The 27,654-nt window shown below is 45.6% G+C and overlaps 1 protein-coding gene and 1 long non-coding RNA gene across 2 annotated transcripts; both read left to right on the top strand.

The window, feature by feature from the left end:
* Window positions 1-231: 231 nt before the first annotated feature.
* LOC130839254 (ubiquitin-like protein 5) lies at window positions 232-564 on the top strand. Its single transcript, XM_057713323.1, has one exon. It carries the CDS (start codon window positions 238-240, stop codon window positions 457-459), a length of 222 nt encoding a protein of 73 aa, XP_057569306.1. The 5' UTR covers window positions 232-237; the 3' UTR covers window positions 460-564.
* Window positions 565-16,351: 15,787 nt separating this feature from the next.
* On the top strand, window positions 16,352-19,119 carry LOC130839256 (uncharacterized). The gene is made up of 3 exons (XR_009049785.1): window positions 16,352-16,454; window positions 17,953-18,338; window positions 18,823-19,119. It is a non-coding gene; the product is annotated as an uncharacterized LOC130839256 (long non-coding RNA).
* The last annotated feature ends 8,535 nt before the right edge of the window (window positions 19,120-27,654 follow it).

Here is a 27,654-nt window from a genome sequence, read left to right as displayed (position 1 = left end):
TACTTGAAACCTAATCCCCAGTGTGATGCTATTTGGTGATGAGACCTTTAGGAGGTGATTGGATCATGAGGGTGGGGACCTCATGAAAGGGATTAGTACCCTTTTATTTTTTTTTTTTTATTATTATTTTATTTTATTTTTTTTGGGGTACACCAGGTTCAATCAACTGTTTTTATACACATATCCCCATAAAAGACCCCTGAGGCTGGTTCCAGGCAATTCCGAGCTCCAGCCAGGATGATCGAGGTTGTTTGCAACGACCGTCTGGGGAAGAAGGTCCGTGTTAAATGCAATACTGATGACACCATTGGGGACCTTAAGAAGCTGATCGCAGCCCAAGCTGGCACCCGTTGGAACAAGATCGTATTGGAGAAGTGGTACAGGATTTTTAAGGACCACGTGTCTCTGGGGGACTACGAAATCCATGATGGGATGAACCTGGAGCTTTGTTACCAATAGAGCAGAATTCCTTTCGCCTGCCCTTCTCTCTTCTCCCACCCTCACCCCTCCACAGATATGGATGCTTGTTTTTGAAAACTGATGTTAATAAAAGTTTAGAGGCTGCTTCATGGTTAAAAATAAAAAAAAAATAAAAAAATAAAAAAAAAATAAAAATAAAAAGACCCCTGAGAGCTCCCTTGCCCCTTCCTGTGAAAGCCAAGGAAGCAGGTTCTCATCAGACACCAGATCCGCTGTCTCCTTGGTCTTGGACTTCCCACCCCCAGAACTACGAGAAAAAACTGTTGGTTAGGCTCCCCCATCCATGGTACTTTCGTCATGGCAGCCCCAGTGAACTAAGGCAAAGGGACTGTCTTCTGTTCCTGGAATTTGACTGGAGAGCTTGCTCTGATTGCCTCGATGGCCTGCTCCAGTCAGGCTCAGCTCTGTCAATGAAAGAGGAAGGTGGCCAGAAACAGATTAGGTATGGACGGGGCAGGGACGACTGCCTGAATGCAGTTGCAGAAGGAAAGAGAGTACAGCAGAGATCACATGAAGCATTAGCCATGGCAGCTTTAAAACAGATAAAGTTGGCTGTGTCAACGTCATCCTGCTTTCTGCTCACCACCTGGAGGAGGTACTCTCCTCATAGGTGAGACACTGACTAGGTACCTTGGACATCACAGATCTAAACTGCTGACAACACCCCCGGGAACACCTCCTTGCAGGACAGTTCTAAAACCACTGTCTTAAACTCTGGTATCGAAGGTCCCTCCCTCCCTCTATCCCTCTGTTTCTCCTTTTCTCTCTTTCCTCTTCTCTTCCTGTCCCATGATTTTCGATTCTTTCATGCTTTCATCTCTTCTTTTCTCCCGTATGTTTCTGCCAAAATTTACTTTTGTCCACGTGCCAGTGAGAATCGAGATAAGGACAACTAAATCAAATGTAGGTAGGTAGGAAGGTTTAATTACATGAAGAAAAAAATGTACTCTTCAGACTTTTTCTCGTGAAGAACAAGACATTTCTTTAGAAAACTTCCTTGGCAAGTAGGATGGATGCAAGCTGAGGCCCTCAGGGACCTGGACTTGCACAGCAAGGCTCTGCAGGGGGCAGACACAAGAATGTGTTTATTGCTTCTCAGCAGAGGAGGGGAGATAAGGGAGGATGAGGGGCAGGAAGAAGGAGGAGACCCAGTAAGATGGGGGCTGGGGATGGGAGGGGAGCTCTCAAACCACAATATGGCCACTCCCGGCACTTGCCCCGAGGTAAATAAAATACACCCAAATGCTCATGTCATTCACGCTAGTGGAGTTTTTGAGTCGACAATGAAAGCCGGATTCTGTATCTAGGTTGAGACACAGCATTGAGAGGACCAGAGAATCCAGGAAACCACGGAGAGGCACGAGGCAATACACCCCAGGAACTCAGACACTTCTGGAGATCCCAGGGAGGGCTTGAGATTACCGGGCACGAGCCCTGAACTTGGGGGGTCTGAACCACGTTTAAAGATCTCTTAGGAAGGGAGTAACTGTATGAGTTATCAGAAGATCAGGAGACTTTTGAGAGTCAAAGGGAGCATCTGAAAGATGCGAGGACAACAGGCATATACCAGGGAAATGGCCATCCCACCTCGAGAGGCCTCGGATACCTTGAGTGCACGGGGAAAGAGAGGACACACTGTGGAGCTGGCTCAGAAGGTTTCCCCTAAACTATGCTCAGGCTGTTAGGGGCCAGAGGAGAAGGGAAAGCAATGTGACAGCAGCTGGAGGAGAAGCTCAGGAAATGAATTACAGACCCCTTCATGTCTGTGAGAAGATCGATTTTGGTGACCTTAGGTAACAGATGATAGTAGATTCAGTTTTACAGTAGATTCAGATAAATAACCAACACTGGTAAAAGAAATTTTAAAAAGGAATAAAGGAAAGAAGGAAGGCAGGACAAAGGATGGAAGGAAGGAAGAGAGGGAGGGAGGGAGGAAGTTAGTTTGAAGCTGTCTGTTCCACTAAACTGCCTTCCTCAATGACTGATGGTAGAATTCAAAGCTCTGCTTTAAGTGATGCGTCAATGAACTCCGGGGTGGTTGACAAACAACACTCGAGTGCACGGCAGGCAACGTGGCGCCATGGAAAGACGGGGCCCTGAAATCACAGGGACCTGCCCTGCCATCCCAGCCGAGCACGATGAGGGCAAAGCAGACTCGGCTGCATGGAAGAAGAGTCTCTCAGGGAGAGTTACAGTTTCCAATAATACCCTCTCCCTTTCTTTTCTGTGAGGCATCCATTAAAAAATCCAAGAAACCGAAACCAACCGCCTATTTACACTGTCGCTGCATCTTATAAAGATAACTGACAATATAAAAAATTTGCAAGACATCCTTGGGATGGCTTGCCTTCCACTGTAAGTGATATGGCACAGATCTCAGTGTGGGGGCTGCAGTGGTTCCCCGGAAGTAGACAGTTATCCCCAGAGTAGCTGAAACGGAATCACGGCTTGTCCTTGTTGATATCAGTGTTTCTGGTAAAGGATATGAAACAGAAGATGACTCCTGAGTGCGTGTTCATCTCATCTTGAGGGAGACCCTGTGAAAACAGAACCTGGGCAAAGACCACCCTAAACCAATATGTTGAAAACCTATGAAAACAGTTCTTGACTATTCAGTGGCTCAGGCTTGGGGAACTGTCTGGGTGTCAGACAGTTGCATCCTGATCCCCTGTTGGGGGTTATGTGCGTTGGGGGTGGAAGGATGGGGATGGAGATGTGTGTTCTTGAAGAGAATGGAGATCCCCGTTGTCCACCATCCTGGGATGAGGTCAACACTAGGACAGAGATGGAAGGCTGGTCTTAAACCTGGGTACAAGGCAGGCACTTTCCTCTGGGTTCCACAGTCGTCAGGCATGGATGCTGGGACTGAGCCACCTGTGAGGTCGTTCCCTGGAGGGAGGAGCTACCCTCCCTGCAGTCAGAGGTGAGGATGCACAAGGCCAGGCAGCCCTGCAGAGGCCCCTGGAGGAAGGGGCTGGGCCTGGGGCTCTACGTAGGGCCACATGCAATTGCAATTGATTGATTGTATTTTTTGTTTGTTTGTTTCCTTTACAGCCAAAACCACAGACAAATCTTCCTTAAAACAAAACAAAGCAAAGCAAGCAACAGAGAAGATGGTGACAAAGGTCGCACTATGTGGAGAGACGAGGCGGGCAGGAACCCTGAACTTGACCCCAGAGGCCAGCTTTGTGTGTTGTATCAACATCTACCTGAGGAGGGTGAGCTGAGGTCTGAAGAAGCATAAGAGAAAGGAGGCTGAGGCCTGAGGCGTGGTCAAGGCAGATGCTGGAGGCTTGGGTACCACCCCCTCCTGATATGCTGAAGAAGAGAGGGACCTGGCCTGGGGACTGAGGAGGTGCAGCCAGCAGGGGAGGCCCACTGTGTCTGCCCAGGAGCTCGGTGACCTCCAGATTTCTAAGTTAGTGAAGCTAAGGCAAGAGACACATCGCAACAACAATGATGCTATCAAGCAAACGATACCAGAGCAGGAGGACCGTGACTGCTCTCTCTAAAAACCAAAACCCCCTGAAAGCTGAGCTGGTCCTCATATCTTGAAAGACTGTAAAATGCTTCTCCCCCTCCCCTGTCATCTTTCTGAGTTGACTGTTCCCTCCGAATGAGTCATCCCAATAGGAATGTTAATGTATTTGACATGTGTCAACATCGCCCTGAAAGAAAGCTGTTGGATGCTTTTACTGGCACACGCGGCACGGAGCACCGACCATGCGTGCGTCTGTCTCGGCCTGACACTCACACGGCACGTTCAAAGCTAATCGCTTCTGGGATCCTGACATCAGTCCAGTGAAGGAGTCTCACTCGCCACCTTCATTCCCGTGTCTCTTCCTTTTAGCAAAAAATGTGGTCTTGATCGAGTTGGCCTTGAATCTGAAATCTGCATGGAGACTATACTACATGCTGATCCTGGCCGTATGAAAAGAAAGTATCTGGAATAACCCGCAAAATTGGTAGTACGGGGATGACACACCGGAACGCATGTGAAAATGCAGGAGTTGGCACGAAGATAATTGTGGCTTTCTGATTTTTTAGTTTGCCCTTATGCAACAACTACAAAAATGACATATAATGGCCTCAGTCATATATGCATCCTGCTTATATATTAACTTTCTATGAGACCCATTCTTTACGGACACCGACCCCTGAAAACCGTATTTCCCGGATTCCCCTGGAACCTGGCTTCTGGTTACTTCAGGAGGCACTGGTTCAAGTCTGGAAGTGGGAGATGAGGAGAAGCCGGGGTATTTCTTGCCCTCTCTCTGTGTCGCGCTCAGTGTCTCCAGCAAGGCTTGTCTCTCCTTCATGGTTCCAGCCCCACCCAGGAAGCCTCCACCATCCAAGCTGCTGCCACACAGCTCTGACTTTATTTTTTCCCCTTAACATTTATTTTATGTTATTTTTTGGCTGCGCTGAGAGGCGTGTGGGATCTTAGTTCCCCGACCAGGAATCAAACCCGTGCTCCCTGCCTTGGAAGCTTAGAGTCTGAACCACTGGACCGCCAGGGAGTTCCCAGCTCTGGCTTTGGAGTTTGGATAAGACCACATCCTTCTTTTGTCTATCCAGCGCCAGGGCGGTAGGAGACCCCAGCCATTGTCCATCTCTGCTTGCCTTTCGGCAGTGCCTTCATACCCTGTGATAGGAGGTCCCATATTGAATATCTGCCATTGAGCTCCTGGCTTTGACTCCTCTTTCTGACTGACATTCCGAAGGGTAACATGAATGTGGGACTAGAATTTCAGCCTGCTGTTGTTATCCGACTTGTGCCTTTTCAGTTCGTTTCCTGTCGGCCCAAAGAACATTCTGAAAATTACAGATGTCGTTCCATTCAAACTTTCAGGGTGTGCAGTTTTTAATAGTATTTTTTGGCATACGATTCTCCCTACGAACAAAAAATAAATACGACCCTGAGGGATTTATAGTCTGGAGGTTGCGGGTACCTGAGGAGACGTTTCCAAGATGCTTCTGAACTTGGGTGGGGAGAAGTTTGTCCACATCAAAAAAGATAGCACAGCTGGGTGGAATCATTGGCTTCTCTCTCCCATGGCCCCATGTGCTCCATCCAGCTCGGCCGTTTTGTGTCTCCGCTCACAAGACCGGCTCTGTTTCACTCCCGATTTACCCAGGAGCTTGGCAAGATGCTTGGGGTATGTGTTCCCTTGTTCCTGAGACTTGTTACTTTCGAAAGGGAATTTGATCCCAGCCTGGAGAACTTTGCTAAAGGGAAGGTGAGGCCTGGCTTTTCTGGAACTTCAAGACAAGTTGTACCAGGGGAGAAATAGCTCCCAGGTCCAGGTGTGATCACGCCATGTGCACTGACATGCACACGTGGTCTGAAGCTCTCGGAGGTGCGGTGAAGTCAAACCAAACCAAGGCTCCACGGTGGAGACCTGAGTTTCCCGGGTGCTAACAGGAGCACATCCACAATGAGGCCGCCTAGAACTTGGCCAAGAAAATTAGCGATGGGCGTACCTCATAAAACATTTAAGTTCGGGCTCATTTCAATTAAGCCTCTCAGAGCCTCAGGTGTTTGTCCAAAGCTTACCTGAGCCTGAACTCTTGGAACCAAGCGAGTTTGCTGAGACCTGCAGAAACATGCTTTCCCATGAGAAGTCTGGCAAAAAGAACCCCCGCACCCCTCCATCTCCACCCCAGTCTGAAAAGCTCCCAGCCGAGGACTACAAAAAGTAGCTTCCAAACATTTTAAACTCTGAAAAGTTTGGATCTCAATTTAACCAGAGATGCCAAATATCTGCTTTTTATTGGGGGGTGGGGGGGAGATCTCAGAAATGACCTTTCTGTGTAGGTGACGTTGTCCTGTAAGGTGGAATCAGAATGTCTCTGTTCGACAGGATAATCAGTGAGGCGCGCAACACAAAACGCAGTTCTTTCTTTCCTAATCTGGGTTGAAAACTGTGGATGGGGTTGAGTTAGATTTGGGGGTCAGTTCAGGCCAGAAGGAGTTGGCCTCCTCTCACTTCCTACAGTTGTTAAAAGCTTTCTCTAATATATTTAATGACATCAAGAATGACAATAAGAAGCGACATTAACGGAACGTGCACTGTATGCTGGCCCTGTGCTGGGCACTGCAGAAGTGATTCTCTCACGTCATCCTCACGGCTGCTCACGGGCTGGGTGCTGATTACCTACACTGGGAAGACAGAGAAACAGGCCGTGGGGAGCTACATTACTTGTCTGAATTTACTGGTATTAAGTGGCAGGGATTGAACTTGGGTGTCTCCAGGCAAAGAGCCCAAGCTTCTAAGCATTTTGCTGGGTGAGTGAATCTCCGCTGAGATGCTTTTCATAAGCAAGAACAAAGCTATCATCTGAATAAATGAAGCTGGTTCTGTTCATAAGAAAACGGGCATGGAAATGCTTTGAGAGCGGAACAGCCTCACAGAGAGGTCAGGATTTAATTATCACAAAGGAGGAAATCCTATGATGTGGGAGGAATGGCAGAAAAGGGAGAGTGGGGAAGATATCGATCATGAAATTAAAAGAACTGTATCTTGGAAACATGTCCGTGTAATCATTATGAATTTATAAAACTTAAGTATTCAGGGACTGGAAGGGAGAAATATGGAGAAATGGGGGAAAGGATTAATTTGTGGGAGGTGTGAAAACACGTACAGATCTTTTCTTTCTTTGATTTAGATTTCCATTAGGTCATCTGTGCAAGTTAAAAAGACCCTAAGAATCCACATCAAGAACCGGGCATTCGGGACTCTTGTGTGGTTAACCACAGCCCCGCAGACACAGTCTTGGCCTGTCAAGGTTCTGTCCCTGCACGGTATTTGGAGGGAGCTCAGATTCTACACGGCAACTGTCTGTATTCTGTCAAAAGGCCACACTCTGAGATGCCTCCCTCATGAGAAGGAAAACCCTGGACTAAAAGAGGCGGAAGAAAGCAAACTCTGTGCCTTGACTTTAAAAAGGCGACAGGCTCTTCTACGTGTTCTTAGAAACACCAAGTTGCAGTGGGTCTCACGTTTGAATATGCGTAAGAACCACCTAGTGACCCTTTAAGGCTGCAGACTCTCAGATTCATTCCCAGACGTTGTGACTCAGAAGTCCAGTGGGGGCAGGGAATCTGTATTGTTAGCCTGTGCCCTATTGTAACAAACTCTTCCCGTGGCTGGGATGTCAGTGGCCTGCAGACCACAAAGGGATAGAGCAATTCACGGCTCAGCTGGGAGGACTTTATGTGCGGATTCTCACGAACGTGGAGACTGACGTTTGTTGTGTGTTGGTGTTACTGAGTTCATTCTTAGAAAACCAGATTTTCGTGTTGGTGGACGCTGTGAATTGGGGGAAAGCTATATGCTTAGCGATATATGAGATTTTTCTATACAGTCTCATTTCATACACAAGATAACTTTGTAAGATTAGGATTGTTTTGAAGGTAAGGGAACTACAGATTAGGAAGGTTTAAGTATCTTGAGTGAGGTCATATAGCTAAGACGTGTGGGGTCAGGATTCTAAGTCAATATATGTATTGAGATCTTTGCAGTATGCCATGTACCTGCTAAACCTCTGTTTTCAGGTGAAACATATGATGCATCCCCTGCGGTTGGAACAACAGTTATTTAGGGGAAAGGGTGGACATTATAAACGGAATGATCAGTTTCACAGAGCCAAGGCCAAGCTTTAGTGCACACTGGCCTTACCCAGGGAATTTCAGTCCTGCGGGCCAAGCCTTTTCTTAATGGAGTCCCATGGTTCAAAGCACCTACTCCAGGGTCATCAGCGTAACCTTTCTACTGCCGGGCTGCCTCTTACAACCCTTCCCCATTTGGGATTCAGCCAATGGCTACCACTGATCACCCGCCATGTCAGAGGACCAGCTTAATACATCCTATACCCTGGTTTGATTGTGTCACGGTCCTAAAAATGGGGGGTGGGGGGAGCATAACCTTCTCTGCAATGACAACTTTTCTTCTTTGTATGTTAATAATATTCCATTTGTATGATTATCAAAAGAGCATGTCATTTTTTTTTTTCACTGAATATTTATTGAATTCTGTCTAAGGCTGTGTGCTAGGAAGGGAAGGGGATTTAGATTTCTAAAAAGATAAAGCCCTGCCCTTGGGAAGCTTATATTCTAGACGACAGAACACCAGTGACACACAGAAAATAAACAACTGAATACGCAGGATGTCCGTGAACATGGGTGTGGAAAAGAATAAAGCAGAGTAAGAAAGGTAAGGGAGGGAGAAGGGTCTATATATGAATTATATGTATTCACAAGTCTTAACACCTATTAATGTGTAGATCCTTTTGAAAACTTTGAATGCTATGAAAATATAAACATATATTTATATATGTGTATGTATGAATGTCAGTGTATATATATAATACATATATAAAATATCACCCGGAATCCTACTATTGATACAGTTTGGTCTGTTTTCTTTCGGACCTGTTTCTCTATTGAACGGTGAGCACATCCTACCTGCTTTCTTAGCGGAACCTGCAGTTTTTTTGCTTAACAGGCCACAATCATTGTCCCATGTCATCAACATGATGTCATAGTTAAAGCTCTGCTGAGTGCCACTGCAGGAGTGCACTACAATTGATTTAGCTATTTCCTCTGTTGCTGGTCATTGACATTATTTCGCATTCTTCCCCAGTACGAACACCACACTGATGCCCTTTCTTACCTAGAAATCGTTGTGTGGATAACGAAGTATTTTTTCAGAATACATGTGTGTGTTTTTGAGTCAGTTTTCTGAGACTCCGGAGGTGATGCCAGGCTGCCCCCCAGAAGCGGGGGGGACTCGGGCCATCTCGCCACGTAGGGTGCAGCAGAGCCTTTCCTAAGCTCTCTCAAGAGTTCTGCTCCGGGCTTGTATTTAACTTGCCCCAGTCTTGAGGGTCCAGTCCTCCCGGGTCTGAGGATACGATACGTGTGTGTGCTTGCCAGTGTGACACTTGAAAGCACCCTTCCCATCTGCACGGTGGAGGAGGACGCCTCTGGCCACATGGGCACCTTCACCAGGATCTGAAGAGGTGACCTTCCTCCCTCCCCGCAGCCTCCGCCTGAGTGAGTCTTAATCTATTCCTGGCCTCTCAGAGCCCCCCTCCAGGAACTGTAATCACAGCACTAACCTGTGTTCACATTTCCCATTATCGAGCAGAAATCCCCCTGTGCATCGACGTAGCCCGGCTGCTTCCTAATGGCCCCAGCTCCCCACTTCTAATGGCCCCATCCTCATTTCTCCCAAGAGCCAGCTCTTTTTGTTAGTGTTTTAAGATTCCTGGTCCGGACGAAATTTCCCCCATGATGTCCATCTGGCCAAATTGAAGGTGATGCAGGCAGTGAGATAGAGAGACGGGCGTGTCTGCATCAATAGGACAGAGGAACCTCCAGGGCTATTCATCTTCTGTCTCCTCCGGTGACATCGCACTGCCTCCTCCTTGTCTGCAATGTGGGGATGGGAGACGACATCCCTAATTGCTAGCACCATGCCACAGAGATGGGTGGATGCTGGTACTCTGCCCACAGCGCTTCCTTCCAGCCCTGACAGCACAAGAAGATGCTGCTTCTTTCTTTGTGGGTCAAACCCCTTCAGAGTGTGGGCCTTCCCGCTTTGCAATTTACCACATGGGAGATGTAATCTTCGGAGGAGATGTTACCAAGGGCCACAGAGACTCTCTGCACGCTGATCCTTCCTGGGGTCTGAGCTGTCTGTGCTGTGCCTTAAGAAGGAGGCCCTTACCCACACTTGACCTCAAATGCAGCTTCCTCAAAATACATAAAATGCTGTGCTGATGTAGAGAATCATGTTCAGAAGTGATTACAAAGCATGCTGCTAGCACAAAAATAATGATTGTTTTAAAAAAGGAAAATATTATAAGCACTGGACAATGCCAGCATCTCCATTTTTTTTTTTTTTTTCTGTTGCTATGAAGCCACCTGGGGATCAAGTTTTCCATTTCTCCCTCCTTGATCAAGGTGAGACATTACTCACGTGCTTCCACAGCCAGCTGCTAAGTACAGGTTTTAAGGCTGGGCACCCATTTCTGGGAAGAGAGAGGTGGGGGAGTAAAAGTAAAAAAAAAAAAAAAAAGTTCTTCGGTTGCAAATTCAAAAAGTTATCTCTGAACTTGGATTTAATTGTTAACCAGTAATTAAAATATGAAAACAAAGAACAGTCTTCTTTCCAAATCCTCAAAGGATTCTTAGGGAGCAGACTAGAGCCTCTTTGAGTTGACAACATCACACGCCAGCAGAAGGACATTCTCAACAGGTACAGGTGCGTCCAGTTGCCTCCTGGAGCTTCTGTCCGCCTTCTCCCAGATGCTTCTAGCATTCCCACCTCCCTCAGGTTTGAGGAAAAAGTCACTCATTGGTTCAACCCAGGGCCAAGGGCCCCCCTTGGTTCCAGGGATCCTTCTGGAGCTGGGGGTTCAGAAGTGAGCAAACTAGAGCAAGTTCCTCCCTTCAAGGAGTGTTCATTCTAGAGAAGTGAGGGCAGATCAATTGCTGGGAAAGAAGGAAACAAATGCAGTAACTTCAGGGCACTTGGGGTGCTTGCAGGAAATTTTAAAAAGGAGGCGACTGAATGCTGGTGGAGGGAGCAGCTGATAGAGAGTGGTTCCTGCTCCTCCCCCATCCCCTAGTCCATTCTCAGGAGCCAGAGGGAATTTTTTAAGGGGAAAACGGATCCTGCACAATCACGGAAATCTGACATTTCATTCCTGGTCCTTGAAACATTTTCCTTTTCCATTTACTCAGTTGTAAATGTCCTGAAAGCAGGGATAGGACTGCTTTGTTAACTTCATCCCCGAAGGGTCGTACACAGTAGGAGCTCAGTAAATATTTGTAGAACGGATGGATGGATGGATGAATTAAGAAAGGCTCTATTTGAGGAGACCGCGGTGATTGATACTTAGGAGAGGTGCAAGCTACTTGGTTTCCACCAGGGAAGCAGCCAACTGGAGGGGCCATAGAAGCAACGTATGGCATGCCTGTGGGCTTGGGAAGTCGACTCCAGGTGTCTGAAAATGGCAACTCCACTGCCCTTCACCAGCAATCCAGGCACAAATCCGGGAGAGGTGACCTCAGAGCCTCACTTTGGTGGTATCAGGTCTAGAAGGGTTTCCATAGGGAGACCACTGAGACGTATGGTTGACTCAATTTCTTAACATCATAATTCAAACTCCTAAGAAAGTAGGAGAGATTGCAGGGAGTGTAGCCCTTCAGTGGCTCTTAGACACTTAGATTAGGATCCCTATGGAGGTATTCTGGGTTCTTCCTTTATTTGCAGGGCTGCTATTACCTCCAAGTAAGGAGCATGCTGTTAGTACACCTGATTCTGTTCATGCTCACCTGCTTGGTGCAAACCTCTAATCAATGTCTTTGCTAAGAAGGCCATGTTTTCTGTTTGAGCCAATTGGAGGTCTTGAGGTGGAAGGATTTTTTTCAATCATCAAAGACCTGAAAGTCAACCTGGCTTCATCAAAAAGGCAGTGAACTCCCTATTAGAGGAAAGACTGAGATCAAGGCTGGACATGCCAGGGGTGTTACACAGGTTCCCCCTGCTATTTGAAAGTAGAGCATCCCTAAGAAACCTTCTGTAAGCCGAAACAACATAAAGTGGACAAACAATTACCTTTCTTCATAACAGCAAAAATCCTCTTCAGATTTCTTCCAGTTAGCAAAAACAGGTACCAATGCAGGTCATGGTAAAGTGGACTTGCAAAATGTGCGGGGTATCTGTAGATCAAGCACTGGATAAGAAATTTGAAAAAAAAAAAAGTTGCTCTGAAGTACTGTCCAACCCTGGCCTTTTGTGAGCCTGTAGCATAAAACACTCATTCTCTGAGCTGTCAAAGAAGACTTTATCCTATTCCGCATCCATGTCACACACTGGGAGTCAGGACGCAAGGGTTTTCTGGGCCTTGTTTTTTCTCATCTGTATAAAGGGGTTGAACAGTTCTATCTTCCAGTGTGGTTGTAAGGGTTCCCGGGGGTCACACTTGGGAAACACCAGGCTCCCACGCAGTGCCTCATAAATCGTGGAGGCATTTGAGGGTGAACTCTTTCAGTTCCGGGGCACTGAAAGTTTAACACTTCTTAATAATACTAACCACAGTGGGCCAAGGCAGAAATCAGTACTCTAGTCCCTACTCCCCGATTATGGAAGCAGTGAAAAATGTGTCGATTTTATCCTTTTCGAGAGCGGTACACCCACCTAGCAGGACCTTCACCACCTAAACATGTGGTCCCAATTTCTTGTCTTAGGGGGAAGACCCATGTTCTTAGAGAAGCTGATTTTTACCAGTCTCCATAAGAAGTAATTTTCCATTCATGGAGAGAGGACTGGACTGCAGGAGGCCCTGCTAAATGTACTCAGCAGATATGAGGATATCAGACCCAACAGAAGACGTGCCCGCGCTGGTTCTTCTTCCTATCCACCCTCACCCCAGCCTCTACACTATGTCCATCCATGAAACCTCAGCTCAGACATCACCTCCTCCACGAAGCCTGTCTTGATTGCTCTGAATGACTTTAGGTTCCTTTATACCTGTGATGGTGTCATGTATGTATGTCTCCCTTGTAACACGGATAGCAGTGTAAGTTTGGGTTTGTGATAGGGTTTGGGTAATAGTGTTTTTTCCCACTTGACTGCAAACACGGGGCTGGGAGTCCCCAGTGCCCACTAGAGAGGCAGAGCACCCTCCAAGGAAATGCTTGTGGAAGGAGAAAAGATGTCTGTGTGGCTCTTGGCTATAAAGAACACTAAAAGCAGGAGAGACACGGCATTGTGTAGGTAGGTGTCTCACTGCCCTTGCAAGGTTTGGGAGGGAGCAGAGGTTGAGACCAGAGGGATTTAGGTTAGTGTTCAGGAAGAAAGCTGCTTTGCAAACATTCTTTCAAATTCCAGGCTGCCTAAAGAGTTACAGTGGGATACCAGGGAAAACAGTCAGCAACTATATCAGCCTCTACAAACACAACAATCTGCTTTGCCCCAATCCTGATTTTTATTTTCCATAGGTTTTAAAGAAAAGTTTTAGAAGATAAACTTTATGGTGAAAGATTATGAGCAGGGTTTTGGCTAGGCTTCTTAAGCTAGGGGGATTTAAGGGAGGAGACAGTACTATCTTTCTGGGACCCAGGGAGTCTCTGGGGATGGGTGGAGCTGGAAAGGCTCTCAGCAGCTGGGTAACACTGGGTAGGAAGTTCAAACACATCTCCTTTAAGTCATCAGAAAAGAAACACCCCTTGGCTTCTGCTGTATTAGGGAAAGAGGGGAGCATGGCCAGGTCCTCTCCCCCTGGAAAGGGAAGAGGGAAGGCTAGTCCGGGCCTTTCTGCTCAGCCTATTAGGCAACAGCAGACTGAGTACAGACACGCTTCCCTGCGGCGCCAGGCTCAGAACAAGGGTTAGGGTGGTAGGTAGCCTTCTGCCAGGTAGAAACCAGCCTTGCCAGCAGACGCTCCTCCACCAGTCAATCCTGCTCCTGGCTGAGGGGCCACTTCCCAGACAGTTTCCAAACAAAAAACAGGATTGAGTTCATTTTTCACTGACTTTTTTTTTTCCTCCTGCATTCCCAATCCCTATGTCTTGCTATTGTTTTAAATTCCTAATTTATAGACCATGGTGTTCTTGGCAAGCAGAGAACCTAACTAGGGAGCACAGAGAGGAGGGGAAGTCTCCACCCCAGCCCTGGGTCTGCCACTATGTTACTGTGTGACCTTGGCCAGGTGCACTGCCTCTCTATGCTCTCTGTCCTCACCTGTAAGTTGGGCGCACATTTTGCCTGCATAATGACCATGCCATGAACCGGGAAGCCAGAAGGAGGAGAATTGGAAGGAAGCCCCATGAAACCAAAGAAAAAGGAAACTCTGTAGGACAAAGAAATACATTTTGTTACATACCCTGAACTGGATGGTTCTCCACAAAATTGGGAAATAGTGACTCCCCGCATGCAGATGGGTTTATGTAAGTGCAATCATGTGTTAGAGCAATGCTTTTGCAGACTTGCTCTGTCTGGCAGGGAGGGGGGCGGGGCATGGACTCAACTGAGGCGCAAGCCTAGGTGGGCGACCCGGGATCCCCCATACCCCAGGGCTATCTTAGAGTTGTGCAACAGCAAGTGGGTAGAATCCAGGGCTCTGGAGCCAGGGACACACTTGGCTTCAAGTCCTGCTTTTGCCTGGCTACCTGGAGCAAGGTGCTTCACTGCCTGGTGCCTCAGTTTACCCATCTATAACAAGCTTTAAATAGGATGAAGCATAGCAATTGCTTAAGAGGAAGACCACGGCGTCCGATAAAATTGTTCTGTATGGTGTCTGGTACAGCAAATGATAGTTATTATTTTGTACTGATGTTAATTCTCTTTCCCTCGTACCCAGGACATGCCCCTCCTGAAAAATTTCTAAACCGAGGCCCTGCTTTGCAGCAAGAAAACTGTGCTGCTCAGTGCTCCAGAACCAGCGTCTGTATGGGAGTGGGGGTGGGGGTGGGGGTGGGGGTGGTGAAGACCTCTGTGGGGGGAGGAGGAGGAAAATTACCTTTTGAAAGTGCCCCAGATGCCAGTTAGAAACGGGGGCTGGGGAAGGAGGGAGGCGACAGAAGCTGCCCGTGCTCTCGCGCAAGTTCACCGAGTTGATAAAGTTATTAAAACATAAAACACGCACAGGCTCCAGGAGGGAAAAATAAACAAATAAACACAATAAAACAGCCCGGGCGTCCAGCCCTGTTCCCCCAGGCGGTGCAAAGGCAGGAGGGCGAGGGAGCCCGGAGAGGAGGAACGAGTCGGACAGGTGAACCAACCTCCCGGGGCGCGGCGCAGGGAGGCGTCCGCCCCGCCCTGGCTCGCCCCCAACTCAGTGCCGGCCACTCCTTTAAAAAAAAAAAAAAAAAAGGCCCCTGGGAGAGGCCCGGTCCAGGCCGGTCCCCTGGGCTCCCGCGGCCAGGCCGGCGAAGGGCGGGGCCAGGATGCTCCTCGCGCGCCGTTGGTCCTTCCGCGTAGCAACAGCCGCGCGCCGACCAATGGGAGCCGCGGAGGCGCCGGCCGCGCTCCAGGAACCTGGCCGCCAGAAAGTTCCCTGTCCCAGCCAAGAAAACAAACGCAGGCACTCTTCAGACTCCGGTGGTGACTTCTCCTTCTTTCTCTTCCTCCCCTCCCCCTTTCCCCTTGCAACTTGCCTTCACTCTTAGTTGGTGCTTGCCTGAGTCCCCAAACGCCGACGCCTTTTCCAGGATCCTCCCTTCCCACCCCTAAGGGAGGAACCGCATTAGAGGTAGAAGAAAGGACAGATTGAACTTGATTCTCATCACCAGCGACCCCTGGCAAACCTCAGTTACAACAGCTTCACTTTTGCTGGATACTGTGGTGGTTGTTTGAACACATCTACAAGATCTGTGCCTAAAGGCAGGGCCCTTTGAACACCTATTGTGTGCCAGGCTTTGTCCTCGCGGTTTTATATGTCTTGCCGCATTTAATCCTCCTTGTAATTCTGGGAAATGAGTCGCCCTGTCTCCATTTAATACATGGTAAGTTGAAGTTCAAAACGAGGAACGGAAGTGTCCAAGCAGACACCACTGGTATGTGGTCTGGCAGGATTCAAACCCAGGCTGGCCTCTTTCCAAAGACCACTGTTTCCGTGATGTCACACACCTCCACGAGCCCATTTCAGTGTAAGATATCCTAAAGAAATGGTGCAGGGTGTGAGGATTTGATCCAGATGTGTGACCCGCACAATTGCATGGGGTCTTGACAATGAGAAGGTCTCATCTCACACTTGGTTTCAGGTTCTGCGGGTGCTGTTTTGAAATTCTTAAGGCTGGGCCCTGTGTTTTTATTTGCACTGGGCCTGCGAATTAGGTAGCCAGCCATGCCTCTAGGGATAAGGCGCTTCCAGGACAGTTCTGTGAAGACAGCTTATTTCAGGGTCCCAGAGGGATCTCACATTTGGGGAATTTAGAGCTCAAGTAAAGGAGGAGGCTGGTAAGTGTCTCTCTTGCTCCGCGTGCTCTCTCTCTCTCTCTTTGTCGCACGCACGCACACACACACACACTTAGACCTCTGCACACACCCTGCAGATTAGTCAGTTTTATTACACTGTAACTGTAATTTGAATCCCCAGTCTATTACATGGGAGTGTATATATTTACGGCTGTGTTTATGTGTGTGCGCGTGCGCCCGCGTGTGCTAGCCGGGAGAGGGGATAGGGGATTGGGGAATTTATGACACACAGACACAGCCCTGATTATTGACTCTATTCTTTCCCTTTGGAGACATTACAAGGGATTTGAACCAGGCCCTGCTTTTATGAAATACATGCTTGGGAGGTTTTGGAGAGGCCATAAATGCTGGTCTGTGTGAGACTGAGGTTGGGGGGGTGCCAGGTCCTTTGGGAGGAGACGAGCCTTGAATACACTATCCACCGGGCCTGGCAGAAAACCCACATAGTCCGGCATCTATTTTACCCCCAAATCCAAGTCTTCTTTCCTGGCAAAGAGAGGCCTGGTTTTTATTTCCTGATTGTGCTGATTTTACTCTCCAAGTTAGGAGATTATCAGTGAATCACCAATGGTGTGAAAGTCTGCAGTAAAGGAGAAGAAAGTCTGGATGTATCCCTGACACTTATTTTGTCAACCAAGATGGAAACTGCAGTTGGGGTTGTAAGGGACTCTGAGATGGCCAATAACTTTGGAGCCCTTTGTTTTGTGGTTTAGGAAACTGAGGCCCTGGCCCTGGGAAGTAAGCCCAGTTCTGCAGGCTAAACAGCTGGGCTGTAGAGGTCTTTGGTTTAGAGTCCACTTCTCCTAACTTCCATTCCAGGCCTCTTTCTTGCTTTCATTTCTGAGTGAGCAGAAAAATGCCATAAAGTATTACATAATCAGTTCATGTGGGGAAAGGTTACTTTAATGAATAGCAGTATGGGGTCAGAGGGGAGGGTAACATTTATGAGTGCTTGGAACTTGCCCCTGCTTTGCCTACATGGTCTCATTTAATTGAATCTTCAGGACAGCGCTGAGAGAACATAGGTAATATTATTTTTATTTAACAGATGGGAAAAGTGAGGCACAGACTCATGGTGTAACTTGCCTCGGGTCCCATACCTTGTAAATGGATTAGCTGAGATGTGAACTCACTTCTTCTTAACCCCTGAATTGCAGAATTAAATTAGTCAGATCATTATGGTGCCATGGCAGTTCATTTTAATGCAACATAAACTAGAGAAATGAGTCTATACCTGCCAGAAAGAAGTTGTCTGTTGCGGTCAACGTAAACTAACTTTGAGTTATTAATTACTCTTAATTCAGTTTTGTCTCAGTTTTTTTGTGGGCTTTCTGGTGATGCTGTGCCACCTTCACTTTGAAACTACAGACACGCTAAAAATCTCAATCCAGCCAAAATATGCCTAATGATTTTCTTAGTGGGTGTTTCTGGAAAAAAAAAATTAGCAAATGGCTTCACTGATTAAATCATTTGGTTCTAGGTGAAACTAGAAAATATTGGCAACCATCGTAATGACCAAGACATCCCCCAGGCTTCTGCTCACCAAATAACAGTGTCCCAGTGGATACAAAACTTACAACCGTGAAAACAATATATGTGTGACCTGGTAAACATTGATCAATAGAACTGTAAGCCCCCTCCCGCCAAAAGATATATCTGATTCCTAACCCCCAGAATCTGTGAAGGTGACTTTATTTGGAAAAAAGGGTCTTTTCAGATATAAATAAGTTAAGGACCTCAAGATGAGATAATCCTGGATTTAGGGTGGACCCTAAATCCAGATAGGTGTCCTTATAAGAGGGGAAGATACACCGGATGAAGATGGAGATGTGAAGATGGAGGCACAACCTAAGTGTCCATAGGCAGGTGAGTGGATAAAGATGTGCATATATATGTACGGTGGAATACTACTCAGCCATAAACAGGAAGGAAAGAATGCCACTTACAGCAATATGGATGGACCTACAGATTAGCATATAAGTGAAGTCAGACAGAGAAAGACAAATACCATGTGATATCACTTGTATGTGGAATCTAAAAAAATGATGCAAACGAACTTATTTACAAAACAGAAAGAGACTCACACTTATAAAACAAACTTATGGTTACCAAGGGAAAGGGGGGAGTGATAAATTGGGAATTTAGGATTAATAGATACACACTACTATATATAAAACAGATAACAAGGACCTACTGTATAGCACAGGGAACAATGTTCAATATCATGTATGTTTATTCAATACCTATAATGGCAAAGAATCTGAAAAAGTATATATATATATAAACTGAATCACTTTGCTGTACACCTGAAACATTATAAATTAACTATACTTAAATTAAAAAAAAACAGATGGAGGCAGAGATTGGAGTGATGTGTCTTCAAACCAAGGAGGACCAGGGACCGCTGGCAGCCACCGGAGGCTGGGAGAGAGGCATGGAACACGGATTCTCCAAAAGCAGCCTACCCTGCCCGCACCTCAGTTTCGGACTGCTGGTCTCATCTCCGGAACTGTGAAAGAGTAAATTTCTGTTGTTTTAGGCCAACTGGTTTGTGGCAATCTGTTATCGAAGATGTAAGAAACTAATACAAGTACTAGATTATTTTACTGTATTTTAAAAAGGAAAGAAACACAGCATTAAAATAGCATTAAAAGAATCCCAAGCTAAAACTGTCTGCCTAGAAATGTATTGGAAGAAATGATAAAAATGAGATTTGTGTGTCTGTATATCAATAAATAGTTCATGAGCTTCAATCAGTCAATACTTATGTATCAATACTTAATTCAGAAAGATTGTCTTGATTGGATTAGCTGTTCAATGATGAACTGAACATTGAAGTGACCTGGTGATCTGGTCTATATCCTGTATGTGTCTAAGAGGGTGTATTTTCTGGAAGTTTAACATCTTCGTGTAAAGAGGGTGGTCCCACTACCACTTTGGGTATATAAAACTGAGCAGAGTACTACTCCCAGCCTAACAACAAGAAAATCCAGATGAACTAACTTCTTGAACCCATGAAAGAGTTAAAGTTACCGAGCCACCAGGTAGCCCAAAATCCAAGTGAAGATAGGCCTCTCCAATGGTACTCAGGCTGGGAGCACAGTTTTCCACATAGCAGGCGGTGGGAAGAAACAACTCCAGAAGTTACCTTAAAATTTTAAACAAATCACCAAAGATTGAGTCTAGACCAGCATGAGAATATGGGACCACTAGGAGCCATAGACACACGGGAGCTTGCGCTCACTTGTAGGAATTCCAAATTGGTCCACCAGCTGCTCACAAGGAAGGATGGAGACAAACAGTAGACCAGAGTGAGGCTGCTTAGGTGATGCAGGCCTCGGGGAGAGAAGTCACGGCCACCATGGGGAGGCAGGAAGCCCCACCTGAATGAACCCTTTCCCCCTATCCAACAAAATCCTTAAGCTATCTGGAGAGGCACAGCAAACCTTGTAGCATCCAGGGTACAGGTGAAGACTCATTAAGGTTCGGGGAAGGAAGAAAGATAAAATCCCTCTATATCCAGGGAGGGCGATGAAAGAGTTCATGACCAACAGAGATCTACTGCTGGGAGAAGGGCAGTAGACAGCTCTCCCACAAGACCCGTCACAGATGCCAGGCAGAGGCTGGCTGCCATGGAGAAGAGTCACAGAAACAGCTAGAAAACCCACCTTTGAGGCTCACGTATGTAGGCCGACCTTAGAGAAGAATGAGAAGTTTACTGTTGTAAGATTCTTTCATTATACACGTAGGGTTAAAATGTTATTTGTAGGTTGACTGCAATAATTTAAAAATATATGCAGTAGGGCTTCCTAGGTGGCAAGTGGTTGAGAATCTACCTGCCAATGCAGGGGACACGGGTTCGATCCTTGCTCCAGGAAGATCCCACATGCTGCGGAGCAGATAAGCCCGTGTGTCACAACTATTGAGCCCATGTGCTGCAACTACTGAAGCCCACGCACCTAGAGCCCGTGCTCCGCAGCAAGAGAAGCCACGGCAATGAGGAGCCTGCGCACCACAAGGAAGAGTAGCCCCCACTCACCACAACTAAAAGGAAAGCCCGCACACAGCAAAAAAGACCCAACACAGCCAATAAAATAAAAAAAATAAGTAAATAAATAAATAAATAAAAATATATGCAGTAGACCCTGGAACAGCTACTAAAAATAGCTAAAGAAATAGATATAAATAATAAGTGAGTACTGAGGATAGTCTTTTCAACAAATGGTAATTGGACAACCATATGCAAAATAAATGAATACTGGTCTATATCTTGTACCATATACAAATATGAATTCAGAATGGATCATAGACCTATATGTAAAACATTGGAAGAAAAGATAAGAGAAAACCTTGGGACTGGAGAAAATCTTGGGTTGGGCAAAGATTTCTTTGATACAACACAATAAACACAGCACACTTTAAAAGTTGGTAAGTTGGACTTCATCAAAATTAAAAATTCCTGTTCTTCAGAATACAGTTAAAATGATTAAACCAGCAGAAAGCTGTGAGAAAATATTTGCAAAATAAATGCCTGATGAAGGATTTCTATTGAGAACCTATAAAGAACCCTCAAAACCCCATAAGAAAGCAACCTAATAAAAAAATGGGCAAAATATTTTAAGAGACACTTCACCAAGGAAGGTAGAGATGACAAACAAATACATGAAACGATGCTTAACATCATTAGTCATTAGGGAATACAAGTTAAAACCACTACGTATTAGAATGGCTGAAATAATTTTATAAAATCAAAGAGGCAACACCAAGTGATGACAAGAGTGAGAACGATTGGACTTCTCATACACGCTCATGGGAATGCAAAATGGTACAGCCATTTTGGAATCTAGTTTGACACTTTCTTATAAATTTAAACATACACTTACATATTACCCAGTACTTCCATTCCTGGATGTTTACCCAAAAGGAATGAAAATATACTTCCACACAAAAACCTGAAGACAAATGTTTATAGTGGATTTATTCATAATTACCAAGATCCCGATAAAAAACAGACTACTCAAATCTCATCCAGCTGGTGAATGGGTAAACAAATTATGGTATATCCATACAATGAAATACAACAGGGCAATAAAAAGAAACACATCTGATACATGAAACAATGTAGATTAGTCAAAAATGCATTGTTAAGTGAAAAAAGCCACGCTCTAAAGTAAACCTACTGTATGATTCCAATCAGATGACATATGGAAAGGAAAAAAACCCACGAAACTATAGGAATAGACAACATGTCAGTGAATGCCAGAAGCTAAGGGTACAAAGAGGTGTAGGGAACTTTTTTTGAGTGATGGAAATATTCTATATTGTGAATGTAAAGGTGGCTACACAACTGTCACATCTGTCAAAATTCACATAATGGAACACAAAAAGTTAATTTTGTTATTGATAAATTATAGCACCACAAACCCGGCTTTAAAAGAAAAAAACAAAAAACAAAAAAAATTTGCAATGAGGAAATGTGGACCCAGGGACAGACACCACTGTTCATTCGGCTCTGGGAAGGATGGTGAATATGTCTCCATCACAACTGTATCTGAATGGGTAAGAAAGAAAAACCTACTTAACCTAGAAAATAATAAATAAATATACACAGAACGCATAAAGAATTAAGAATAACGAACGATCAGGTACCTGGGCCTCATGAGAGTTAGGAATCAAGAGTGGAAAGAAAGCTTTCAGGATCTAAGGGTATCTATCTTTCTACCCCCCCCCCCCTCTTTTTTTATGACTTCTTTCTCTCAATGGGTCTTTTCCCTCCTTCCCCCAGCTTCACATGCAATGGAATAAACACGACTGTCCCATCTCAAAATCCACTTTGTATTCTCTTACAAAGGACTCCACCTGCAACCAAGTGACTCCCCTTCCAATATCCCAACTTAATTAGGTGTTTGCCACTAGACCATTCAACTGTACACAGAAGAGTGAGTTTCAACTGACTACTCTTTTGAGAAATGGACACACCTTTCAGAAACGGTGCTTTATCTGGTCCCAGGCTGTAGCCCGATATTTCCAAAAATCTCTCCATGATGATAAGAATCCCCTGGAGCACTTCCACACCACGTCCAAGGTCCCAGAGCGGACCTGCTGAATCACAGTCTTTTACAGAGGTATTCAGACTTGGCATCACACAGGAATCACTCGGGGAGCTTTAAAGCCACTGATGCCTGGAGCCTATACCCCAAGTTTCTGATGGAATTGGTCTGGAAGACAGCTTGGTCATCAGCAGTTTTAAAATCTCCCCTGTTGAACCTAATATGCAACCAAGGTTGAGATCCACAGGAAGGACTTGGGAAGCTGTGTGGTTAGTAAGCATCCCAGGTGATTCTTACAATCAGAGGAGCTTGAAAACACTCCTGCAAGTTAGGGATAAGGTAGAAAGCTCTCAGAGGGGTTAAGAAGGGAATATGGGAAGAGAAGACAGTGTTAGCCTAGAGGTCATGTAATCCAGTCTCACCTGGCATAATTTGAGCATTTTTCTAGGAAATGGAATGTTGAGTGGTGGGTTGAAGAGAGAAAGAAATAGCCAGAACCTGGGAAGCACTTACAGTTAACTCTGTCATTACCTGATGCTATCATTCCTTCATCGTCTCATGATCATACTTATTGATCATCTGTTATACACTAGGAGCCACGCTAGTGAAGGGACTCAGGACCCTGGGGTGGATAGTAAGACAGATGCGTTGGGATCCTGTAATATTTAAAATGCCTTTGGTGGGCTTAAATAACTGAGGAAAGTCTTGACTGAATTAATATAAAGTACGCAGAATAGTATATGTGTATCTGGCCCTTTTCATACTGCTTTCTTCTCAGAGAAAGCTTGCATATAATGGCAGCAAAATCCGTTGACATCCTGATTTAGAAACACTTAGCTGCCCTTGTCAACAATGAGTCCCATGCTGTTTTTAGCTTCTTACAAGAATTAAAACAAACAAACAAACAAACAAGCAAAATCTCTACACAATGGGGCAATCTTCCAGAGGGAAAATTATAGCTTTCTGACCAAGTTTTATGGTTGGATTTCTAACCGTTAACCATTGGCTGCAGGAAGGCACAAATTCCAAAGTCACCTCTGGGCAAAGAGAAGTTGCCTGGATTTGGAAGGCGGAGTTCCACTGCAATTCCAGGAAGGAGCAGTGCTTTCCTGCCTTCCTTGGACCCCTCTCCCTCTCTTTCCTGGGAAGTTTCAGTGTTCATCCTCCAGGCCTCCCGTCACTGAGTCAAGTTCAACCACAGCATGTCCTGATCTCTGACCCTTCCTGGTGGTGCTTTTATACTGGGAAGTCGTAAAAACTAGGGAGCACTTTTCCAAATCAAGCTTCCCTTTGCCAGATAATTCCTGAGCTCCTGGTTTTACTTTAGATGCATGCAATTTAATTTTCTCCCTCGCCATCATCTGAATCCAAACATTAGCAATTTCACAGCCTGCCAAAATGTGTTTTATCACAAGAGTGTTTCTGGATTAGGGTTGTGCAGGCTAGAAAGAGGACAGGGGAGAGAAGCTCACACTTTGGGGTAACCCAAGTGCCAGAGGTCTTGCAAACTTGCATCTCTTTATCTCTTTAAACCTCCCACTGCCCTGCGAGCTGGTATTTTGCCCCATTTTATAGTTGCAGAAATGGAATCTTACAGAGTTTTAATCTCGGGCCTTGGGAGAGCATTGGATAACAGGAGGTGGCTAGGGTAGTAATTCTTTTTACTTGCATTTCTCAGAGGATTCTTGGGCCTCACTTTTCTATTTGTGTGATTTGGTGCAGGGGGAGGAGGGGAGGAGGACGAGACAAAATCTGAGCATTTTACTGAGTATAAACCACACCAAAGCTCCCATCAGTCCCTTGACACCTCTGCTGTCTGGAACGGCTCTGGGTGAGGCACATAAAAGACTTCACATAGCAGAGTTCTGCCTTGCCTTTTGCACAAGTGTCTTATAGGAACCCCTCTGCCTGCTCTGTGTCTTGGAATGATTAAGCAGGTGTGAACAAGTCTGGTGGCTCCAGGATGTGCTAGGTGCTCAGACCTGAATGACACTGAACGTCTGCAGCAGACTTGGGCATTTTTGGAGTGCCCTGTTCATGAGGGCCTCTGTGCCGTTTGGGAGTATTCAATTCAGGAAGCATTGTTCCAATTCCCAAAGGGACATCCTGTTTCCAAGAAGGAGCTGAAAAAAGTCATTCAGATTCAGAGGGAGAGGGTGACTACTATTTTTGTTTGCTGGAGGAAGCATTGCCAACCCGGGAGCTGTGTTTTAGTGCGTGTGTGTACGGAGAGGTGTGAAGACCAAAAAGCCTCATCAGATTCAACCACATCATTAGAAATTATCTCATTTCTCACCGGCCCCCTCCCCTTCCCAGAAACACAGTCGTCCTAGAAGTTTCTTTACAAGGAAACTGTTTTATGTTGAGGAAGGTAGGGGATGGATGATATATTTTAAAATTTCCACTACAGTGTGTTTTCCAAAGTTCCTATCATGAACAGATTTATATGATATCAATAATCAAGTACAATACATATATCTATATTCACTTATATGACATTTACATATATATTTATGATGGAATGAATTGTCTTTTTTAAAGACTAAAGATAAATTATAATTGAGATTAAGCAAGATAAATCATAATTTGCAAAATATTTACAATACTAAATTGAAGTTTAGCACCCTGTGACCTTGCAGATCTCCTCTTTTCTCTCTTCCCATCTCTTTCTCCTCCATCTCTCCCCAAAGCAGCCCCGCTCTCTGCCCACTCTGCCCCGACGGGAAGAACCAGTTTCTCCACTTGTCTTTACCCCAACACCATAAACTGAAAACAAAACTCATGCCCCAGGACTGGGTGCTTTTTCCACTGTTTTCTTCTTATAGGGTCTTGTTGGTGTTGGATTCTGTCCCCTCCAAACCCCAAAGCACACTTTCTAGGTGTGGAGCAAATAGGTGTTTTTTTTTTTGTTGTTTTTTGTTTTATTCCTCCACTCAGCAGAATCTTGCTGAGTGTGTGGGATACACGGACTCAGTGGTGCAAGATTTGATTGGAAGCAGCTGACAAGCCCCAGCCATCTGGTAAATGCACTCACCAAAGAGACTGTCCCTTGTGGTTGCTTAAGAAAAACATTTGTAGTCTCTGGGTCACAATTGTTTCTCCTTTGTTCTCCTAAATGCTGAATTGAGGCTTGCTTTCCCCCAGAGGTCTGGGATGAGACATGTAAAGAGAGGGCTGCTGGCTCACAGCAGGGACCCCAGGTCCCCGTATCAGTGACCCGGTATGTGAGCACCGTCCTTCTAGACACTTCCCCTTGATTCTTGTGAGGATTTATACCTCCCTCCTGCCCTTTGCCACTTATCCTCTTGGTTTTTCTTGCAGATCAAAACTTTGGTGTTACCCAGTAGTGGGGCAGCTGCCTGATTTCTCCAGGAGACTATAAGTTTCACGAAGGCAGGCGCTTACTCAAAACATGGAGCCTGACAAGAATAACCAACTAATAAATATTTTTAGCATACTTCAGTGCATAAGTGAGCACGGCCTCTTTCCTCAGCGTCTGCATCTCACTTCTGGAGTGGAGAGGCATGGTCAAAAGACACAGACTGCGAGAGGAGGGGGACGCTTGGAGCCACAGACGCACGGAGTCCCTGACCTTGCAATAAGGACTCGTTCTTCAGCAAGGGCCACATTTGCACTGGGGACTTGCACTGTCAGAGGCACCCTAAGGCTGTGGATGTTCCTTTTGGCCAGCTGAATTCCAGGATAGAATATGGACAGTCCTAGGCGGTGAACATGCAGAGGACCATCGTCTGGAACGCTCATCTTCCTGGATTTGCCTGACTGTGGTCCCCCTGAATCTGGGTACAGAGTGGGAGCTTGCTGTGGAGTCAGTAAGGCATGCCTCTTTTGTTACATGTACTTTTAAAATGTATTTAAAATTTATTTCTATGATCTTTATTAACAGACTCTAAGAACAGTTTTAGATTTACAGAAAAATTGAACGGATAGTAGTGAATTCCTAAATTATCTTTCCCATGCCCTGTTGCACACAGTTTCCTGTATTAATGCCAGACATTAGGATAACACACTTGTTACAATCAATGAACCAGTATGTATGCATTATTATTAATTAAAGTCCACGATTTATGTGGATTCCTCTAGTCTTTACCTGATTTTTTTTCATGTTCCAGGATGCCATCTAGGATCCCACATTACATGTAACCATCGTGTCTCTTTAGGCTTCTCTTGGCTGTGATGTTTCTCAGACTTCCTTTGGGCTTCATGACCTTGACAGTTTTGAGGAGTGCTGCTCAGGCATGTTGTAGCATGTTCCTCAGCTGGCATTCGCCTGAAGTTCTTCTCATGATCATGCTGGTGTTACGGATTTGGCAGCAGATGACCACAGAGGTAAAGGGCCACTGTCATCACATCTCATTGCACCAAAGGAACATGATGTTATAAGACTTATCACTGTTGCTGTTGACCTTGGTGGCCTGGCTGCAGGAGCCTTTGTCAGGTTTCTCCACCGTACAGTTAATCCTGTCCCCACCTTTCCATACTGTACCCTTGGAACAGAGTCACTATGGCACACGTGTTTTTGTTCTCCAGAGCGAGTGCGATGATGTCTTTTCTCGAGGGTGTGTGTTGCAGTAGTTTTATGTGGTCCCCTGTGTGCGTATCTCCACATACAGAGAATGAATTCTCTATATAACTTAGATATTCTGTAAATTTCATAAACTGCAAAGACCTATGAGCAAAGTTATTTGTGTGTGTGTGTGTGTGTGTGTGTGTGTCTGTCTGTGTCGAGAGGTCAGAATTCCATGCCAAAAAAACTTAATAGCTTTGTTTCTGAAATATTTTTTTAAAAAGGCGTTGTCACCACGTAGGGGCCTATTTCTTTTAGAAGTAGAGAATATTTAAGCCAAGAAAAAGCTGGCTGAGTTGGCATGCGTGATGTAATAATGATAGGAACCACAGATATTTATCAAGTACTTAGTAGGACCGGTCCTCTACCAAACATTTTACATACATCTTATTTGATTTCATATCAGCATTGGAGATAGCTGTGTGGCCTTGGGTGATTTATTGATACTTAACCTCTGCATTCCTTCTTTCCCTCATCTGTGAGATGGAGAAATGCCTATGTCATCAAACAGAGTGTGGAAAGAGTGAGATCATGTGTGGGGGTCTCA

Source organism: Hippopotamus amphibius, chromosome 16 (assembly GCF_030028045.1).
Source record: "Hippopotamus amphibius kiboko isolate mHipAmp2 chromosome 16, mHipAmp2.hap2, whole genome shotgun sequence".
Lineage (NCBI taxonomy): Eukaryota > Metazoa > Chordata > Mammalia > Artiodactyla > Hippopotamidae > Hippopotamus > Hippopotamus amphibius.
Note: the sequence above shows the minus strand (reverse complement) of the source record. Positions and strands in the feature narration are given on the sequence as shown.

What these genes read in the sequence shown, in the direction of transcription:
- LOC130839254 (XM_057713323.1), top strand. Translation starts at nt 238, where the DNA reads ATGATCGAGGTTGTTTGCAACGACCGTCTGGGGAAGAAGGTCCGTGTT.